This window comes from Polistes fuscatus, unplaced genomic scaffold (assembly GCF_010416935.1).
Source record: "Polistes fuscatus isolate 324 unplaced genomic scaffold, CU_Pfus_HIC Scaffold13, whole genome shotgun sequence".
In the NCBI taxonomy this organism is placed as follows: domain Eukaryota; kingdom Metazoa; phylum Arthropoda; class Insecta; order Hymenoptera; family Vespidae; genus Polistes; species Polistes fuscatus.
The window spans coordinates 733,930-754,026 of NW_025113031.1; the positions used below are offsets into that span (position 1 = coordinate 733,930).

At 31.9% G+C, this 20,097-nt stretch overlaps 1 protein-coding gene across 7 annotated transcripts in view; it reads right to left on the bottom strand.

Annotated features, from left to right (window-relative positions):
- Positions 1-5,273: 5,273 nt before the first annotated feature.
- Positions 5,274-20,097, bottom strand: part of LOC122513881 (histone demethylase UTY) — a 40,619-nt gene continuing 25,795 nt past the window's right edge. For 2 of the 7 annotated variants that reach the window (XM_043630382.1, XM_043630387.1), the window contains 11 exons: positions 14,735-14,913; positions 12,016-12,144; positions 10,047-10,230; positions 9,734-9,970; positions 8,992-9,147; positions 8,675-8,870; positions 8,272-8,589; positions 6,730-8,178; positions 6,391-6,646; positions 5,946-6,283; positions 5,274-5,720 (listed from right to left, as the gene is read on the bottom strand). In XM_043630382.1, coding sequence (XP_043486317.1) covers positions 5,505-5,720; positions 5,946-6,283; positions 6,391-6,646; positions 6,730-8,178; positions 8,272-8,589; positions 8,675-8,870; positions 8,992-9,147; positions 9,734-9,970; positions 10,047-10,230; positions 12,016-12,144; positions 14,735-14,913 — 3,658 coding nt within the window. In that variant the 3' untranslated portion in view covers positions 5,274-5,504. Of the gene's footprint in view, positions 5,721-5,945; positions 6,284-6,390; positions 6,647-6,729; positions 8,590-8,674; positions 8,871-8,991; positions 9,148-9,733; positions 9,971-10,046; positions 10,231-11,630; positions 11,871-12,015; positions 12,145-14,734; positions 14,914-20,097 lie in introns of those variants that run through there. The other 5 variants (XM_043630383.1, XM_043630385.1, XM_043630384.1 and 2 more) reach the window with 5 other exon arrangements.

Genomic DNA, 20,097 nt, shown 5'->3' on the forward strand with positions numbered 1-20,097 from the left:
CTACTCGAGAAATCGATATCAATTGTTTCTTTCATTATTATTATTTTATTAATCATTATACTAATTATAAAAACTGCTAATATGTATATTAGTCATTTTTTTATACAATCTTTAAAGGAAAACAAAAGAAACAATAAACGATATCTCGAGGGGTCAAATTTATCTTTCTTCGAAGTTTCGTGTGTGTGCGTGCGCGTGTATGTGTGTGTGTGTGTAAATGTGTTTTTGTTTAATATATATAAAGGCACTGTACACGTAAAAATACAATTTAGAAGGGCGCTGCTAAAAGCGGTTGGATATTACTACTCTTTTCCTTTTTTCACCTTTCATCTTTTATTTTCTTTACCTATAACTTTTAAACAGTAAAACACGTGCCTGTTTAAAAATATCAATCCATTTTCTCTTAATTTTTTTTTTTAAAATGCTACATGCTTATTAATTAGGGAGCAGTTTCCTTTATTTCTAACTGCATTGGTCAAAACTATGTATTTTATGTACTTATATATATATACTTCTTTTTTTAAATTTATTTATGTTTATTATAATTATTTTCTCTTTCTTTTTTTTTTTCTTCTTACTCTTCCTCTTCCTCTTTCTATTCTTAAGTTTAGGTTTATAGATTGACTACTACTGTTTGGGTGCACAGAATTCACGGTAACTATGTATAAAGATTAAGAGGAAACACATGGTAGTGGTTTTCAATGCTAATCAGAAGTTAAGAAAACGCTCCTGCTCTTAGGTGGGAATATTTCTCTCTATTTCTCTCTCTCTCTCTCTCTCTCACAATTTGGCAGTGAATTGTTCTCTCATACAGTTTAAAACGTAGTTCTCACACAATTCGCAATTGTTTTTTTCTTTTTTCGCACACATATTCACTTATATGTATATGGTTCTGCGTGTTTATTTATTTATTTTTTTTTATTTTCCGCCTATTTTTCTTTTTCTTTGTTTTGTATTACACAGAGATGAATTAGAAAATATCGTTTTTTTACGTTTTATATCTTTTTGCTCGTTGAGAAAAAATAAATTTTTATATGCAAGTCGGTTTTTTCACATTGTTACTTAAGTCGGTGTAAAACTTAAACTTTTTGTACATGGTTTAGCGAAAATATTTTCTTTTTTTTTTTGTTTGTTTTGTTCGTTTGTATGTCTCTATTCACTTTTTCATATTATCCTTCTCTTATTTTCTTTTGTAATTTTTTTATTTTTATTTATTTATTTATTTATTTTTTTTTCTTTCTTTCCATAACTATCTAATCTTTTTATACGTACAATGGAATTCAAAGCTCTATAGAATATCTTGTAAGATCGTTTAGTAAAAAAGTTTCTTTTTGTTCTTTTGTTTCATTTGTTACAACATTTGGAAATCTTTTTTAACCATATATGTATTCGTGATTATTATTATTATTGTTTTGAATGGCAAGCTTTACAAAACCAATGAGATATTCTCTTAGGATATTTTGTTGATATCAAAATACAAGTCTTTTAGATGATCTGTACACAGCGAGATGACGATGACCATCATTGTAGTCGTGCAAGGTATATAGTTTTTTAATTATTCGTGAGGTGTATAAACAGTAATCCCACCATTTACGCGGAATTCAGGGATTTCTTAATCGTGTTAACTTACTTTTCTACCTCAGTAAGAGCTAAATACATATTTAAGAATGTGGAACGGATTCTTATTTAAAACGACTTTTCGTGGTTCTTTTTACTCTCTGTTTTCGTAAAACCAATTATCCACGTAAATTGAGGAATTATTGTGTATATATATACATATGTACCTACGACTTTTTTCTTTTCAAATATTTCATTGGAAAATTACTATACAATACGTGTATTTTATAATTATTTAAAAAATGTAATCCGAGTAGTATCAAATTTTAATCATTGTATATTTCTATCCGAGTCAATGAGTTTTTTATTCTCTTGTATTTATTACTAATTTTTTCTTTCTCATATGCTATAATATTACAGTGGAACAGTAATTTAATGCCAAATTTAAATACAATTCCAGCTGTTGTTAATCAACACAAGCAAAGAAAACAGAAACATTCGAAGTGATTTTTTTTAAAAACAAAGATATCACGTAGCCTCTCCGATATATATATATATAAATACAGATTTTTAAAATGTTAATCTTATTGTTTAGTACACATGATTAATATATAATATACAATTTTGGGAAAAATATTCATCCGAATTACTGGAAGTATATCATTTCACTAAGACAATCTTTTATATTAAAAGCCACTGAAAACTTTAGCGTATCACATGAAAGTCTCGCCAATGATTAAAAAAAAAAAAAAAAAAAAAAAAAACAAACTACAATTATAAAAATAATTTCAAATTAAAATAATGCAATTTTTACGATAGAGATATATATATATAGAGTAATTATTTCATATCGTTAAATAAATATCGAACATATTTTTCACATCCAAATTGTATAACTTTTGCTTCTGAACATTTTCACTATAATTAAACAATGATAACGATAATAATGACAATAATAATATAAATAAAAGTAATAGTAATAATAATAATAATAATAATAATAATAATAATAATAATAATAATAAAAAGAAGAAGAAGAAGAAGAATACAATATATATGAATCTTAATCCTGAATTGGAACACTTTTAGAAGCAGTAAAAATGATCGACTTCAGTTCGTCCATATCAACTAACTAAAATTTCACCGTTGACTGTATTTTTGTATGGTTTTCTTTTTCTGTTCTTTATATTTCGACATTATTTGTATATATATCTCTAATTTTTATATTAAATATATATATATGGAAAGAGATATCATTAATAATAAACAATAATCGGAGTGTTGCTAAAAATCGCCGATTCGAAATATTGGTAGGTCAATTACAATGATTTCCTATTAACCGCCAATATATTATTATTGTTTGAGATCAAAGTTTTTCGGTATTCGATTAAAATATAAGCAATATAAATGATTTTATTATATACACACATCACTATAGAGCATTAATAATTTTTGCAAAAAGAAAAAACAAAAACAAAAAAACAAAAAATAAAAGAAAAAAAAAGCAAAAGGAGGAATCTTTATATATTTATTTTACAACAATCCTCTGTAGCGTCGTTTATACGAATATTAATTTAGTTTAATCTGGTCGATGCGTATAAAAGTGACATTTTTAATGAGATGTTATTTCTTTTCTTTTTCTACTATTCTCTTTCTTTTCCACGATGGACTAGCGTTTCTATTGTTTTAAAAATACATTGTTTATATTATTTTGTTTATGATCGAACTAAAACAACTCTTTCTCTTCCTTTATTTTCCTTTGTTATTTTCATTTCACATTCATTTTTTGTTTGTTTCATCTTTTCGTGAAAAATACATTAAGTTTCGACGAAATTGTCAATTGCTCATAGTTACATAAGTTCTTCTTTCTTTCGTTCATTTCTTTTTCTTTCTTTTTTTTTTTTATCTATTTTTATTTCTGGCACGTATGGATGCACTCAATTAAAAAAAAGAAAAAAACCCGCCACTATGAATTGACGAGATTGTGAAGAAGGTACGTGTTTTTTTTTTATATTAATAAATTCATTCATTTGCAATGATATTATCGTTAGACGTTAATAAGTAACTGTAGAAATGAATGAGAGTCTTCTTTCTATTTATACAATGCCATTATCATATAATAGTATTTTTCTCATTCGAAATCAAATGCTAATAGTTTTTCAGTGAAGAGTGGTCCGCAAAAAATTGTTATAAACTGTTTATGATAAACTGTGCATGTGATTCATTTTAATTACGAGATTATATTTAACACTAAGCCAAACGTTTGGGAAAATCTCCCGTGTCTACGTTAGCAACGCGAAAAATGCCAGTGGCAAACGCGTATTGCTGGCTAAAGCATTAATTTAATAAATATTTCTATTGAAAATGATATGGTTTAGTTTTTATAATAAAATGAAAACAATTTATTATTTTAAGAAACTTTAACGAGAGAACTTTATAACACTTTATGTGGACCACACTCTTTGAAATATTTAAATCGTCCTATTTTATTCTCAAAATGTGTTATTCTAGCCAATTTTTGATCTTAAGAAAAAAAATGTTTGTTTTTTTTTCCCTACAGAAGTATGACCAACTCTCGACGTATATTATATTTGGACGTAAATAATATATAAGTTATAATATTCCAGGCAGTAGAGATTAAAGTGGTCAAAAATGCCACAAGAATAATTTCATCAAACAATCAAAATTCAATATATAATAATTATTTTTAAATAATAATAAAAATAAAAATAAAATATAATCTCTCTCTCTCTATCTCTGTCTCTCTTAGTACCTACTTATAATAGTACGAGTTTCTCAAACAACAGCTTTTACTGTTTGCCTCTTGTTACCTCTTTTTTCTTTTTCTTTCTTTTCTTTTAATTTTACTTTTATATTATTCATTAATCATTCTAATCAATTTAAAAGTAGTTAACAATGCTAAGTATAATAATAGTACATGAATTCAAACTATAAGAATAAATAAGAACGTTTTTCTCTAACATAAACTTCATTGTGGCAGTGAAATGTTCTTGCAAATTTATTATTATTTTCTTTTTTTTCTTTTTTCTATTTAATTCCGTTAACTCGTTTTCATTTAATTCATTTTATCACTAAAATGAGAGAGATCTATGAAAAAAAACTAATAATTTAATTAATTATATAAAGTCGAAGGGAAAATCACTAATTGATCACTTTTAACTATAATATGCTATCAACATTTCATAAGAATGCAAGATCCTTTTTCCATTTTTTTTTTATATCCCTTTACCTCAGATGTTTACTAAACATTATTAATTCTAAATTTGAATTGAAATCTTAATAACATTTAGTCGAATTTGGTAACTAATATACAAGCGCATGCTCCTTCGTTATCGATTTTCCCCACCAACCTAACACATACATTCGATTAATTTACAATTGAAAACAGTCTTCTCTCAAATTTAACAATAGAATCAATACCCGAGAGCTTAGGGAAATTCGATTAAAAAATTATGAAATTTTTCCAAATTTCAAACGTGGTTAAAGTAATTATTAATTATTAGTTATTATTATTATTATTATTATTATTATATATATTATTATTATTACTATTATTACTATTATTATTATTATTATTATTATTATTATTATTATTATTATTATTATTATAAATATAATAAAGAAAGATTAAAAAGAGACAAAACTATTAGTTATTCGTGGTAAAGATTATCTTCCATTTTTTTTCATGATTGATATTTATATTTATGTATCATCGTTGTTGTCGTTGTCGCTATTTTTACTTTTTTTTTTTTCTTAGCTCTCAGGTACGTCGTGATTACTAACAAATTTATTATTAATAATTAGATTAATTATATTGTATATATATATATATATATATATATATATATATATTAGACACAGAAATTGTACTATCAAAGTCACTGTAAAGTGCCTAAGAAGTCCAAATATCTGTGCTGCATGTAACCTCAGGAGGATTGGTTAGTCTGTCCTGATAACGAGGGAGCATTTAATGACGTGTGTAAAGTAAATCCATCGTAAACGTCCATTAAATCTCGCATTCTGTATTCTTCCAAACAAACGAATCCTTCCAACGAAGGTGCCTGTTTGCGCGCACAATCCATACAATGAACAACATGACGTTTCTCTTGTTCACGTATAAATAAAATATTAAAAACTTCAATCTGCAAAAGAAAAAAGGAATAAAATAAATGCTTAGTATATATAACTCAGTATAGATGAATAAAAGCTTGCCAGAGATTACTAGATCAGGGTAAACGTTTATTTCAAAGCTTTGATTGAAGACTAATTAATTGACCGAGTAGAGTATAAATAATAAATTAAATACCGATAGGTTTTAGCGTTAAAAACGCGTTTCAACGAATAAATCTATTTGATAAAATTCTTACCTCGCATTGTCCACAATAATGGGATGCTTCATTCTTTCCACGTCCATGAAATCGAACTTCCACGCCTTTGCTTTTTACAAATTCTAATATTAAACAACACTGTCTCATTGTCCTTAAGAGACAATTTTTAATCAGTTCGAAGAGCCTTGGATCCGATACTTTAATGTTCCTAGCTAAATTCCAAGATAGGTGGACCATTGGCACTATCGATTTGAAGGATTGTAATTTGTTCCATTCATAACGTTCTATAGCCAGCTGATATTGACGAGCAGTTAAAGGTCCTACATTCCAGGCAATATTATTACACCAACCTACTGCTTGCACCCAATGTACACAACCTAAGAAATAATTAATTCAGCTTGTATTACCACCGTTATTTCTATTTTAGTTAAATTGATAAGTAGAATTTTCAAATTATAGAAAACTCGTGTAGAAATAAATTTACCAGCATTGACCCAAACGAGATCTCCTGGTCTTTGCAAAAACCTATAAACAGGAATGTTTTCTTCATATAAGTCTTCTAGCGAAGGCCACCAACTACCGTGAAGGTAATTGATATTATTACGTTCGCATAGGGAACAAATGACACCCCAATAAGCATCAGGTACTGCAAACCATTCACAATCGCCTGGTCCGATATTAATATTTATTGAACAAAAATTATTATTTTCTTGATGTCCAGGTGTTCTACTACCAGGAACCTGTAAAAAAAAAGAAGAGAAAATAAAAAATATATATAGGGAGAAGAATAATATTAAATTTAGCAAAACAATATTCCGCATACCTTCATGTATAATTGCACGGTATTCATTCCCAATATAACATGACCAACATGACTGAGCATATTGCCAGCTGAGACAACTCTGGCAAAAGCAGGTAGCTTAATGAGTTCTTGCAATTGAGTTTTCCACTTTCTTTCGTCGGACAAGTCAACATTGGTCCCGAAACGTAACATTTTCGAACCTGGGCGACCGGAGAGGCCAAATGCATTTTTCTTTCGCCTAACAGCGCCAGTACTATCTTTCGAATCTGAATCCGATAAGTTCGATGTATGTATACCCTGAGACTTGTCGCGTTCTTCCCTCAAACTATCTTGAAAACTCGAAGCTTGATATTGAGCATATTTAGCTATAGTTGTATGACTTCGATGACTAATACAACCCCAAACTTTTTTACCCACTACCGGATCCCAATTCTCATCGCTCGTCTGTTGGACTTGTGTTCTAACTTCGATACCATGATCGGGATTAGCTTCTACTAATGTTTTAGTCGAGAAAAGACCCAAATCCAATTTAAGAGCAGCCGCCAAACCACGTATTACAGCTATAGGATGTTTGAGACAAAATTCTTGCAATTGCGGACTGAATGCATCCTTCTTATTTTCTAAATAGACACTAGGCGTAGGCGGTAAGAGTTGTTCCTTGGTCAATCTTTGACTAGGAGGGTCCGGCGGTGCCGGTGGAGGTGAACGATCACTCAAAATAGAACAATTTGGAACTCCCTTTAACCCTTGGCCCTTACACATTTCGACGACAGTTTTAGAATCCATTTCTATGCTTAATTCTTGTTCCGGTTGTGACTCACACAAACTCTCTAATTTCAAAACAGGTTCTGTTCTCGTTATTAAAGATTCACTTTTATTTGTACTAGAAGTTGCCTCACATTTAATAGTTTCTACGACTGCATTAGAAGCTTTAGACTCGTTTTTATCGAACATATCTATATTGGAGGTAGACGATGGTTGAACTTCATCCATCTTTTCCAGTTTGACTTCCTTTATCTTATCAGGATTTTCTTCCATATTTGATGGGGAAAATGGACCGGAACTCAAGGTACCATTGTTCATGATACCAGGTGGTTCCTCTTTGACATCCAAATCTTCAGATCCAAAATGTTTTAACAAGTCTTCTGCCAATGACGTGGCCAAATCTTTTTGAGACAACAAGGCTTGTAATTCTTGATCCGTAACGCCTAAATCTTTATTCCCTGCCGAACCTTCGGGATAACTACTCGTCGTCGAAGAGATCTGAGCATAGCCTTGAGCTGCATATTGGTTCGATTGATACTGATTGAATTGACCACTGTGAGTTAATTGTCTTTGAGGGTAATTAGGATCCGAAGCAGATTTGTAAGGCATCCCAGGAGTTTGCGTATTTCCCGTCGCGACACTATTGTAGCCTACATTTGAATCGGAAAATCCTGTTTGCAAAGCTACGGTTCCTCCTTGTTGCAACTGAAATGATAAGATATTGCGAAATGATGTTAAAATAATATTTGAAATAGCACATGCTTTCTCTACGATTGTATAAAGGAGAATATTACATACCGGTTGCTGAGGAATGCCATAATTTTTGATAACACCAGGTTGTCCTGACGGCTGTCCATGAGAATAGAAGGTGGGATATCCCGGTTGTCCTGGCCTAAGTCCTCTCTGAGCAGCTTGTTGTTGTTGCAATCTGATTTGTTGTTGATGCTGTTGCATCACTCTATATTGATGCTGAAGGTGCACGAGTAAGCCCTGCTGTTGTGAGGTTAAACTACTTTGATTTTGTTGTAGAAATTGCAACATATGTAATTGTTGCATCGTTAAATAAAATGATGGAGGTCTTTGTGGAGAAGGAGGCGATATTGAATCCTCTCCAGTCTAATAAGCAAAATGTAGCTTATTAAAATCTATTACATATGAAATATGTAATTTTTGTTGTTTTTGGAGAAGTAAACCATTTTACCTTAAACCTTTTTCCACCTAAACTTTGACCTTGGGTTTGAGGATAAGGCGGTGGTGGTCCGGACGGAGCTCCACCATATTTATATCCTGGACCACCAGGTGGTTGTTGTTGTTGTTGTTGTTGCTGTTGCCTACTAGACATTTCAGCGCTAATCGGCAAATTCCAAGCTTCTTCTATCGACGGCAATTGCCGCCTCCTATAAAACAAAAAATTAATGGATATTTTCTTTATATCGTATAGAATATTAATATTTATCTTCCAAGACAAAGAAACTTTACCTTTTTTATATTATTTTAATGCTCCTAAAAGTAACTTACTTGGCAGCAACAGAGGGCATTGGTGCTTGACTTAGATTACTTTGCAAAAAGTTTATTCGTTGTTGTAGAGATGGGTTCATCGGAGTGTTGCCACCAGACTTAGCACCGCCCAGCCCAACCAGCGAACCCGTACAATTAGGAGTATTGTTGTTTCCCCTATAAAATATATAAAAAAAAATGTTTGTAACGACTACGATTTATCATGTGACCAGATGAACTTTTGATTTTGTCAAACGTAAACCTGGCCTTTGACTTACAACAGCACTCTTTCCTTATCACCATCACTCGAATGAGGCAGTTATTGCCTCTACTACAAAGTACAAAGTACAAGGTATATAAACAAATATTTACAAGGATATCTATTTACAAGAATAGACGGGATTGATAAATCGACAATGATCGATTGAAAATGGATGGACGCAGGACCTCGTCTCTCAGTATTTCGACGATTCTGTATAATATTTCCCTTAAGATTTATTTAACCAACACCTTATGTTCCACCTTATTCCTTTTCTATTTTTAAATTTCTTATCTAACTATTACATGCATAAATACATGCTTTGTTCCCCTTTCCCCGTATATCCGCGTATACCCGTATATCCGCCGTATACTTAATACGAGTACAAGAGAATAAAGTTGTGATATGCCTTTTCTCTAGTTTTATTTATCTACGTGTAATATAAACAGTATATATATATATATAGTAACTTTTATTAGGAAGCTCTGCAATAATCGACTTTACCTAGAGGCGTTGACGTAACAAGCTAACGCGTCTTTCGGTTGGCTAACGCTCTCGTATAAAATTCCCAAATTCGTCCAGGCAGCTGAATGCGATTTATCTAATTGTACAGCACATATGTAGGCTTGAAGTGCATCCATAGGTTGATTCTGTTGCTGGTATAAAACACCTATACTGCACCAGGTATCAGCGTTTCCTTCTGATTTTTCCACGGAATTTCTACAAAGGTATAGAAGATTACTAACCAAATGTAAACTGCACCTAAATCTAGATTATGTTATATTAAAAAAACATTTATGTGTCAATTAATAATTACCTATAAGCAATGAACGCATCATGAACTTTTCCCGATGCAGCAAGACACCGTCCAAGAAGATACAGACTCTGTCCGCTTTTAGGCTCAGCTTCAATAGACTTTTGTAAACAATGAATAGATATAGCTTGTTTGTGTTGTTTAGTTACTCCTAATGTGGGACAATCAACAACATGGTACATCCATCCTGTAACATCAAATTAACGAAGAAAATCGATGAAAAAAAAAAAATCGCTTTTACGTACAATAAGCAGAAGAAACGTGTTTAAATGTGGATTGTGAAACTTTATACACGTCTTGTTAAACATAACGTAAATTTTCAAGAGAACTCTAGTCTCGAAGGGACCAAAGAGTAGGGCTGAAAGAAAAAGAGGAAGCCTGTTTCCTTGAATACTACTAGACCAATGGTAAAGCGAATAGATTTGTTCAGGTATAGATTTAGGAGGGTACCTACTTTTAGGGGTGCCTCACTTTCTCGTTGCTTCTCTCCCTTGCATCTCCAATTACAACAAACCCTCTATATAAAGCATAGGGCTTAGAAATAGGAGTATAGAGTCGAGGAAAAAACGCAAAAAGAAAAAATACAACAAAAAAAAAAAAAAAAAAGAAAAAAAATGTCCTTTTCTTTACCGTAAGGGAAAAGATTATAATTTGATAATGCAATTTTGATTAATGCAAATATGTTAAATAAAAATGAATGATTAAAATGATTAAAATGATGAAAAATCGTGGGGGTGCATTATTTTGAAAACTGCCCTCCTCCTCCTCCTCCTCGTAAAAACATGAGAAAGGAATAGGACAGGAAAATAAAAAAAACATCGACAAGATCGAACACGACGGGCGATGTGAATTAATAAAATAAATAGAGAAACGAGGTAGGAGAAGGGGAAGATCATCGAACCGGTCACGATACCAACAACACGCGAGAAGCCGTAAACAGGTTGCGAAGAGAGGAGTCCTGTACCGTTTCGGCCCAGTAAAAGGTACTCCAGCAGGTAGCTTGTGTGCTCTCTTGTCTTCAAAGTGCATCGTTCGGTGCATCGTTCGGTGCATCGTTCGGTGCATCGTTCGGTGCGTCGGAGGGGCTGCTGTCGAGAGAGCAGCCCCTGATGCAAACCGGCTTACTGTTCGAGCCCACGGCTCTCCTCTTCTTCTTCTCTTTCTCAAATTGCTCCGTTATAAACGTTCGAATTTCCGTGCAAGGTAATACTAATTAGACTTATCAACTTTTCACTCTTACATATATTATATTTGTGAAATTACTTTGTGAAATCTATTAATTCGTGAAGTGACTAAAACTAAACACTCTGGAAGAACCTAGGATTTTTATGATTTAACTGAATTCTACAAGTTAACGCTAACGTATATGGAAGAAAGTTGAGTACCAATCATCTTTAGATACGAAACACCGAAAGGGCAGTAAATAAGGAAAAAAGTGCCCCCCATAAAAAAAAAATATAAAAAAATTAAGAAAGAAAAAGATAGAAGATAAAAGTAAAATGACAATCTTGCCGAGGCTCGTCTCTATTTTACTTCATATATATATAGACATATGCAGCACAGAAAGGCAGGCAGAGATAAGCATACCATCTCGTGCACACAAAGAGACACGGGACGCGTTTAGGTCGTTCCTCGTGTACACGCACGAGGGCATTGGTGCTCTCTCTTCATTTCTATCTCGCTTCGTTCCACCCTCCAGTACCCTTTTCCTCATACCCCTAACTCAGAATAAATCAATACACGTGTCTGCTACTTGGTATACACTATCGTTGTTGAGCCACCTTAGGCCGAAAACGAAGAACACCATGGAGCTTTTACTGATCCCCCACCTCTCTCCCTCCCTCCCTCCCCCTAAGTACCAATGGAAAAAAAAACGAAAGAAATTCTCTGATTAATTCATATTAATAACGATGTTCTTATTCTATTACATATGTAAGTAGTTAATTGAATATATATATATATTAAAGCTCACCTAACTGACGACAAATGTCGGCCTTTAAATGCGACGGCAAAGCTTTTTCTTTGAGTAAATTTTCGTAATTTTCCTTTGCCAGCCGATAATTCCCTTGGACTTCATACAGATGAGCGATATGAAATTTAACTGCAATTCAAAAATAAGATTATTCAAATGAAATCTTTTATAATATTTTTGTAGAATATAGGAAAGAATGAATATATACGTGAAATTATTGATTGAAATGTTTGGTGGTATAACTGGTGGTTAAAGAAGAGACTCTCGACTAAGTTGGTCAACGTCGAAATGAAAACTGAGCCGAGAGAAAATTCAAATTCTCCACGATTAACTATCGTAAAGTGCTATAGCAATTAAGGATGCTCAATTTCCGTTTAGATGAGTATATCTATGACTCAAGTATACAAATTTCTTCGAAAAAAAGAAAATTGTCGTTTTATTACTCGTACAAAATGACGAGAGAGAAAGGGAGATAGAAAATACGGAAAATTTGTCATTACGATGACTCAACAATTTATTATAATATATTTCTAACGTTTAAACAGAATTATAAATGTCTCTTAATTGGCAGAAGACTTCCCGCTTCAAACGAAAATCAATGTTTTCATCATTTCATTCTTCCAATTTCATTATGTATCAAAGAAAAATTTCTTCTTATTTCACAATTTGATAAATCGATTAGACTTTTTCTTTTCGAGACTCTTCGAACAAAATTTGTTCATGAAATGATAAAACTTTGATGGAAGCCCTAGGTTACTTGTCGTTTTGCCCATTCGTGAATTTTTGTTATGTTCTCATAATTATGAAAGTGGTCTAAGTCGTATATTTCTTGTTTCGAGATATTTCAAGGATTACATTTGAACATTCAATGAATTCTATATAATATTCAAATAACAAACACTATCTAACGGTTCATTTTTAACAATATCGTGAAAATTACATTGAATTCATTTAGTTTCAAATAATTTGCTGTGAAATAATTAATAAACTTATTTTTTTTTTTAATTTTGACTTAGACCACTTTCATAATTATGGACACATATATTTAAAACATTAGAAGGAGATTAGAAAAAAAGTAAAAGTAAATATATCAAAAGCAGAAAAATATAAACAAACAAAGAAAAGCGTGAAATTGAAAGAACCGCCGTTTGACGGTTTAAAAAGTATTAACAGAAAAAATATAAGAGATTAAGGCTTAAATGTTATTAACCGCGATACTCGGGAGAGATATTCGATTTAAATGGCAAGACGACCTTGACACTCCCGAAGCCGCGTTACGCGTTTCCTCAAAGCACTCGTTCGTTGCTCTTCTCTGACTTAACCGACTAACTCTCGCGTTCCTACGGAATAGAGTCATTGCCCTGAAAGCACAGCCAATGTGATATACCACCACCACCACCACCACCACCTCCACCACCAACACCACCACCCGCTGTCACTATCGCGCGCGCATTACAAAAGTAGGTCAAGTTTGACGAGAAGAAAGTGATCCGAACGATCGAACAGAGAAAGAGAATTTCTTCGGGAATTGCGTTGTTTTTACGTTGCCATTTTCCCTCGTACGAAAAGCAAAATTATTCACTCTAAAAATGGTCACATATATTAGGTGGACCGGAAAGTAATATCGTTTCTCAGCATGCTAATATTTGTTAATCATTTGTCACAGTTTATTTTGTGTATTTTAAAGTAGTACCAAAGACATATTTTAAGGTTCAAGTGACTTATTAAGTTGTGAATAATTAAATTTTAAATTTGTTTTTTTTCTTTAAAGTTATACTTCTTTTGGCGCGTTTGGGAAAATGTGATGGGAGTGATTTTTTCCGAACGTCAGTAAAAACGACACCACGAAGTTTTTCGGTATTTACGATGCGCGGCAAAGCGATTTCAAATTTACGGCATGAAGTCGTCGTCTTTTCTTTTCTTCTTCCTCTTTTTTTTTTTCAAGAGGGTCACCCATCCAAGTAATAATCGTACTCAGCGCTGCTTGACTTAAATGATCGAGCGGGAAGTAGTTCTATCACAGCGCCATGGTCGTTGACGTATAAAATAATTCGATATATCTCCCTTATATTCAGTGTGGACTGATATCCATATTTTGATATTTTTTTATTCTTTCTTATATATAATATATCGATCGATTAAAAATATTAATATAAAGAAGGAAAATTAAAAAGTAACAGAAAAATTAATAATGATAATAATAATAATAATAATTATTATTATTATAATATATATTATATTATATTATTAATATATATTATATATATTTATTAATATATTATTATATATATAATAATATATTATTATTATTATCATTATTAATTTTTCTTGTTACCTTTTAATATTATATTATACTTTATAACTTTATAATTATTATTATTATTATTTTTCTTGTTGGTAAAGTTATTTTTTTGAAGTTATTTTTGAGGTTATAGAGGTTATATTCGTTTTGGTACGCTAAAGAAGTATAACTTCTTACGTGCGTACATAAGTACACACACTAGTTTTTTTTGTAAATTTTTTGTTTTTTAATGTAAGAAAACGACATTACTTTCCGGTCCCCCTAATATTTCCTTATGAGAAAGAAAGAGAAAGAATATATTCATGATTAAAATAAATAACGTATGATTTGTTGCAAAATGAAATTCTTTTCTAACGAAGATCACAAATAAATGATTATCATTCGCAAAAGATAATATCAATCTAATTGGAAACTTACTTTCGAGTTTGGAGAAGGAAGCAGGTGTGGTTGCATCGATCAAAGCTAAGGTCAGGTGCTTCAAAGCGGCATCGAAATCAGCATGGACCTTCAACATTAAGCCAAGCCGTAGGTGAACCTCGCAGGCTCGTGGAAAACTTGGTTCCACCCATAACACCTGCTGAAAGGCTTTCACCGCCCTTGAAACACACAAAAATCATAAATTTAATACTTTAAATTATAATCATTATAATCATTATCGGTTAATAAGAAGAAAATTTTTAGGACTAAGTTATGCTGTTTGAAGGAGCCAAGGACACATAATAATTTGCTTTCTTAACACTTTATCGACCGCTAGCCTATTAATAGGCTTTTCGATTGTCAGCGCTTCTCGACCGCTAGCCTATTAATCGGCTTTTCGATTGCCAACTCTTATCGACCGCTAGCCTATTAATCGGCTTTTAACTATCAACGGTTTTCGTACAGATGGAAAATTAGCCGGTATTGGGAGTACTTAATGAGTGGCAGCCTCAACTACAAGTGGTCAATAAAGTGTTAAGTATTTTTTATATATATTTGATATTTGCAGAAGTTTTTATCATAATTCACATCATTCATTTAAATCATAATTCACAATTGATACGAATGATAATGCAGGGAATAAAATTAAAATGGCCTCGGCTTCGATAAAAATCGAAGTAGAATAGAGAGGCTGGTTTTCATTCGTCTCGCTTTGATTATCGTTAAGCTTGCATTATAATAAATGCATAATAGAAAAGTGCATAATAACGTGCTGCACTTTGTTTCACTTTCTCTTTATCGCGAGACTGATTTTAAATCAATAAATGACAGTCATCGATAATTACAACTCCTTTCATCTACTTTTTTTTTTTTACATAGACTGAGTTACACTTCCTGCATTATTGTCAGTGTATATGTGCAAATGCACACATAGTGTTGTGTGTTATGTGTGCACTTTCGGTACGACATTTCGTAAAGCGAAAGAAGTGTCATAGTGGAGATAGAACACTTGTACTAAAAGGTTTAAAGGAGAACACAAAAATTAGCTGAAAAATAGTCGAGAATATAATACTGTATAATATTATTATATACATGATTGTTCAATGAATAATATTGACATTATTTTTATAGAAGAAATATTAGTATTCATTTATCTAAATATTAAAATGCTAAATATTTTCAATTAAAAAAAAAATATTATATATATATAAATATTGATCGAAATTGTTCGAACCGAATAAAATATATAAAACGATTTCATCGAATAATCTTGGAACAAAATGAAAGAAAGAAAGAAATAAAGAAAGGGAAAAAAAGCAAGCTGGGTCATTGAACGAGAAGAAAAAAGACGAGAGGGAGAGGAAAAAATGGCGATGGTAGTAAATGCATTCATTCATAACAATTCCATTCATTGGGCCCGTTTACTCGTCGTTTCCTTTTCGGGGTTCGTTGTCTCTTTAAGGAATGAGTCAGTATACTCCGAGGCGGTACACTCGAGAGAACTTTCGTGTGGTGTAGGAAAACGAACGAAGAATGAGTGGGCTCCTTGCAAAAGATTCTAATAATAAACGGACCGTGGGAAAGTATATCTTCAAGCATATTCTTATCCGCTGGTATTAGTTGTCTGCGCATTCATAAAAGTGTTGGTCCTTATTCGCATCATTTTGAAATTTTATTTCCTCGCCCCCCTCCTAAAAATCTTCTAAATTTATAACAAAAAATTCGTGTAAATTTGTTTCTCCCCCCCCCATCTGTGCTCCAAATATTTTCCTCAACTGAAACACATTTTATAGATTGACAGAAACTTGTTTCCGCTGGTATTAGTTGTCTACGCATTCATAAGAGTGGTGGTTTTTATTCGCATCATTTTGAAATTTTATTTCCCCCCCCCTAAAAATCTTCTAAATTTATAACCAAAAATTCGTGTAAATTTGTTTCTTCCCCCTCCCCCAACTGTGCTCCAAATATTTTCCTCAACAGAAACACATTTTATAGATTGACCGAAACTTGTTTAGGACATTGTGTATAAGTTTGTAAATTTCTATGGTTTTTCTCACTAATCCGAGCTTTAAAAAAAGTGCTCTTTAAACCCTGTGCTTTAAAATGCAGTAAATTGAAGTATATTTTATAGATTCACCGAAACCCTCTGGACATTGTATAGAATGATCGAGTAATCTATACAATGTTCGTAATATATACATTGACCGTAACATATTCATAAGCATGTAAATGTAATGGTAAGTATTACAATTTTCACGCGTCGAATAGTTCACGGAAAAATACTTTGAGATTTGGCACGTTATTAAAATATTTTTTAATGAGATCAAATATTACACTGTTGTTTTACTGTTTATAAACTTACTTATTGATAAAAAAGATATATATATATTTTTAAAGTGGTTCACAGAAGAGATAAGGGCTGGGAAATAGAATGAGAAGATACACGTGACCTACCGCAAAGCTGATGAAACAATGTGCTAAATGTGAGAATTACACGGAGATAATTTAACAGCTGTTTAACACCCGTCATCATAGTTCATTTTTATTAATATGTCGTAACGCGTATGGATCCATTCTATCTATCTACATACTTATACTTACGTATTCACACACACACACATACAATTATAAAACGTATTACACGTATAGAAATATACATTGATCATGATATTGAAAATAAAATTGAGACTAAAATTACTTTTACAAAATGCTTATCCGAGTGACCGTCTCTAGAAAAGAGGAAAAATAAAAATAAAAAGGTCAAACATTATCAACTATAATAATCAACTTCAGGATAATGTTAATTTCAAATTTTCCGCTATATAAAGTGTAAGAAACGTGACTTATGGATGTATGTTCTCAGTCGCGTTGCATGATCCGAACGAAAAGGGGTGCATTTTAATGTACCATATAGCCCCTCTACCACCTCCTCTCCCCTCTGTCTCTCTTTCTCTTGCTCGTGGCCGCTTTAACACTTCATAAATTAATTACGAAACCGAGCGTATGACCTATTAACGAGCGTTTTGTTCTTACGTCTCGCACGAATGACCGAAAGATAACGATAGGCCCAACAAAGCACACATTCGCACCTTTTCCTTAGCCCTTTCAGACCTTTTGCTTTATGCGAGTTCTCTCTCTCTCTTTCTTTCTTTCTTTCTTTCTTTCTCTTTCTCCTTCACTTCGTGGTTTCTTCTTTCTCTGAATTTTATCGTTCCTAAATCTACTCGTGACCGTTTAAGAGGTTGAAGGGGTGATCGTACGATATTATCCAAAAGGTTAAACGTTTCATGTACATATATTTCAAGCATCTTTCTTCGTGAACGCACTGCAGTGGTCTATTTATATCGTACATATTTAATATATTCAAGAAAATTTAATTAAATTCATTATACGGTAATATTATTATAATGTTTTATAATAAAAAAAATTGCTGTACGAGATTAATTGATTTGTTCGAATATTTCTCATTTCATTTTGTTAGAATAAAAAATTGATCTTCCATTCGAAGATCTTTCTCAAAGTTAATTTACATTATTTATCTTGAAGTTAGTCCATGGTAAGGCACGGCATGGTATGGCGTCGTGGTTCTACGACTCTGACTTTCTCTTCTTGGATCTCTTTCTATAACCATGAGAATTTACGTTCTACAGATGAAAATTGTCTTTCGTTATTATACGATAGTTAAATATACATGCATACATATATATATATATATATACACACACACACATATAAATATAGGTAAGTGTACTTTGTGATCTCTTACAAATGAATTTATTTATATTATAAATAGCAAATAAATGTAGGAAATGGAAAAAATGTTGGTAATAAAATACAATCAATAAAAAATCCTTGGAAAAACACATTAACATATTGCGGCACGATATTTATCTACGTGTAAACCAATTATATTTGTTAATAATCTAATTATTTCTTGATTTATCTAACGTATGAAATGTAGTTTGTTAGTTCGGTTTGATACGGCATTATAAAAGATGCGTGGGTATAAGGTTTGACGTTATTTATCCTTGGCAGGCAATAATCTCCGATATGCTGTAGTATTATTGTGCAAGAAAATCGGTTACAAGGAACGGTGCCTACTGACAAGGTTACACAGGTAAGTAAACACGAGATTCTACGATTCCGTTGTTTCTAGAAAAAAAAAATCACTGATATTAGATATCCGATGTGCACGCTTCCAACGATTTGTAAACCAAGTTTCAAGATAATCTTCGACCTCCTCCTATCTCTCTCTTTCCCTTTTTGTCTTTTTTGCGTTTAACTAACATTTTTCTATCATCGAGATTAGATTATTTTATTTCGAGAATTTCTCTAATATCGAAAATTAACTCTAATAAAAAACGTGTTCTTTTTTTTCCTTCTGTTCAATTCCTCCTCCCCACTCCAAACAAAATTTCTATTCTTCCTATTATTAACAATTAAGAATAAATACTAAATACATAAATATGAATACGTTGTGAAGAAACTAGAGAAAAATAAGACACTATATTATTCTTGTTGCGTTCCTTGCACCTTAGCGTGTATCTAATGCTGCACACATCTTACAATAATAGTATCGAACAAAGGCGCCTGCATTGGAAATGTTTCTTTGTCTCTGTGTGTGTGTGTGTACACGTGTACGTGTTAGCAGCGCGTAGCAACACAGGAAGTCAGTAAGAACGACAGTCGACTAACAATTTCCTAGTGACCCACATTGCACTCTCGTCGCCCCACGTTTTACGCCCACGCGTTCATCAGGCAGCTTTGCGCTGCTGTTTGTGTGTGGTGTGCAGTTAGTTAACGTTTCTGGTTTCTGATTTTCTTCCCGTGTTACAGCAGCTTATGCTCTCTTGCTCTTGCGATTAGTATTATGCTAGTATTTTTTTTTTCAAGATTTACGATTCGTACAAATTCTAATAATGGGTTATTATTAGATAGCAGACAGACAAGATTTCTAATTATTTCTTTTCTTCCCTAATATAACGAAAATTATTATTATATATATAATAATAATAAATATAAATAATAATATAAATATATATATTATTATTTAGTGACGCAACCCTGACGCATTTGTTCGTTCGAAGAACTCTCCCAATAAAATTTACATAAATAAAAAGCTACAGATTGTTTAAATAATAAAGTCGCGAGCCCGGGGGATTCGAACCCAGGATCTTTCGCATACCGAAAGAACGCTCTACCACTTGAGCCACGAAGACCTGTTTAAATATATACATATATAAATTATTATTATATATATAGTATATAAATATAATTATAAATTATTATTATTATTATTATTATATATATATATACACAAATTATTATTATTATTATTATATATGTATATAGAATTTTAACGA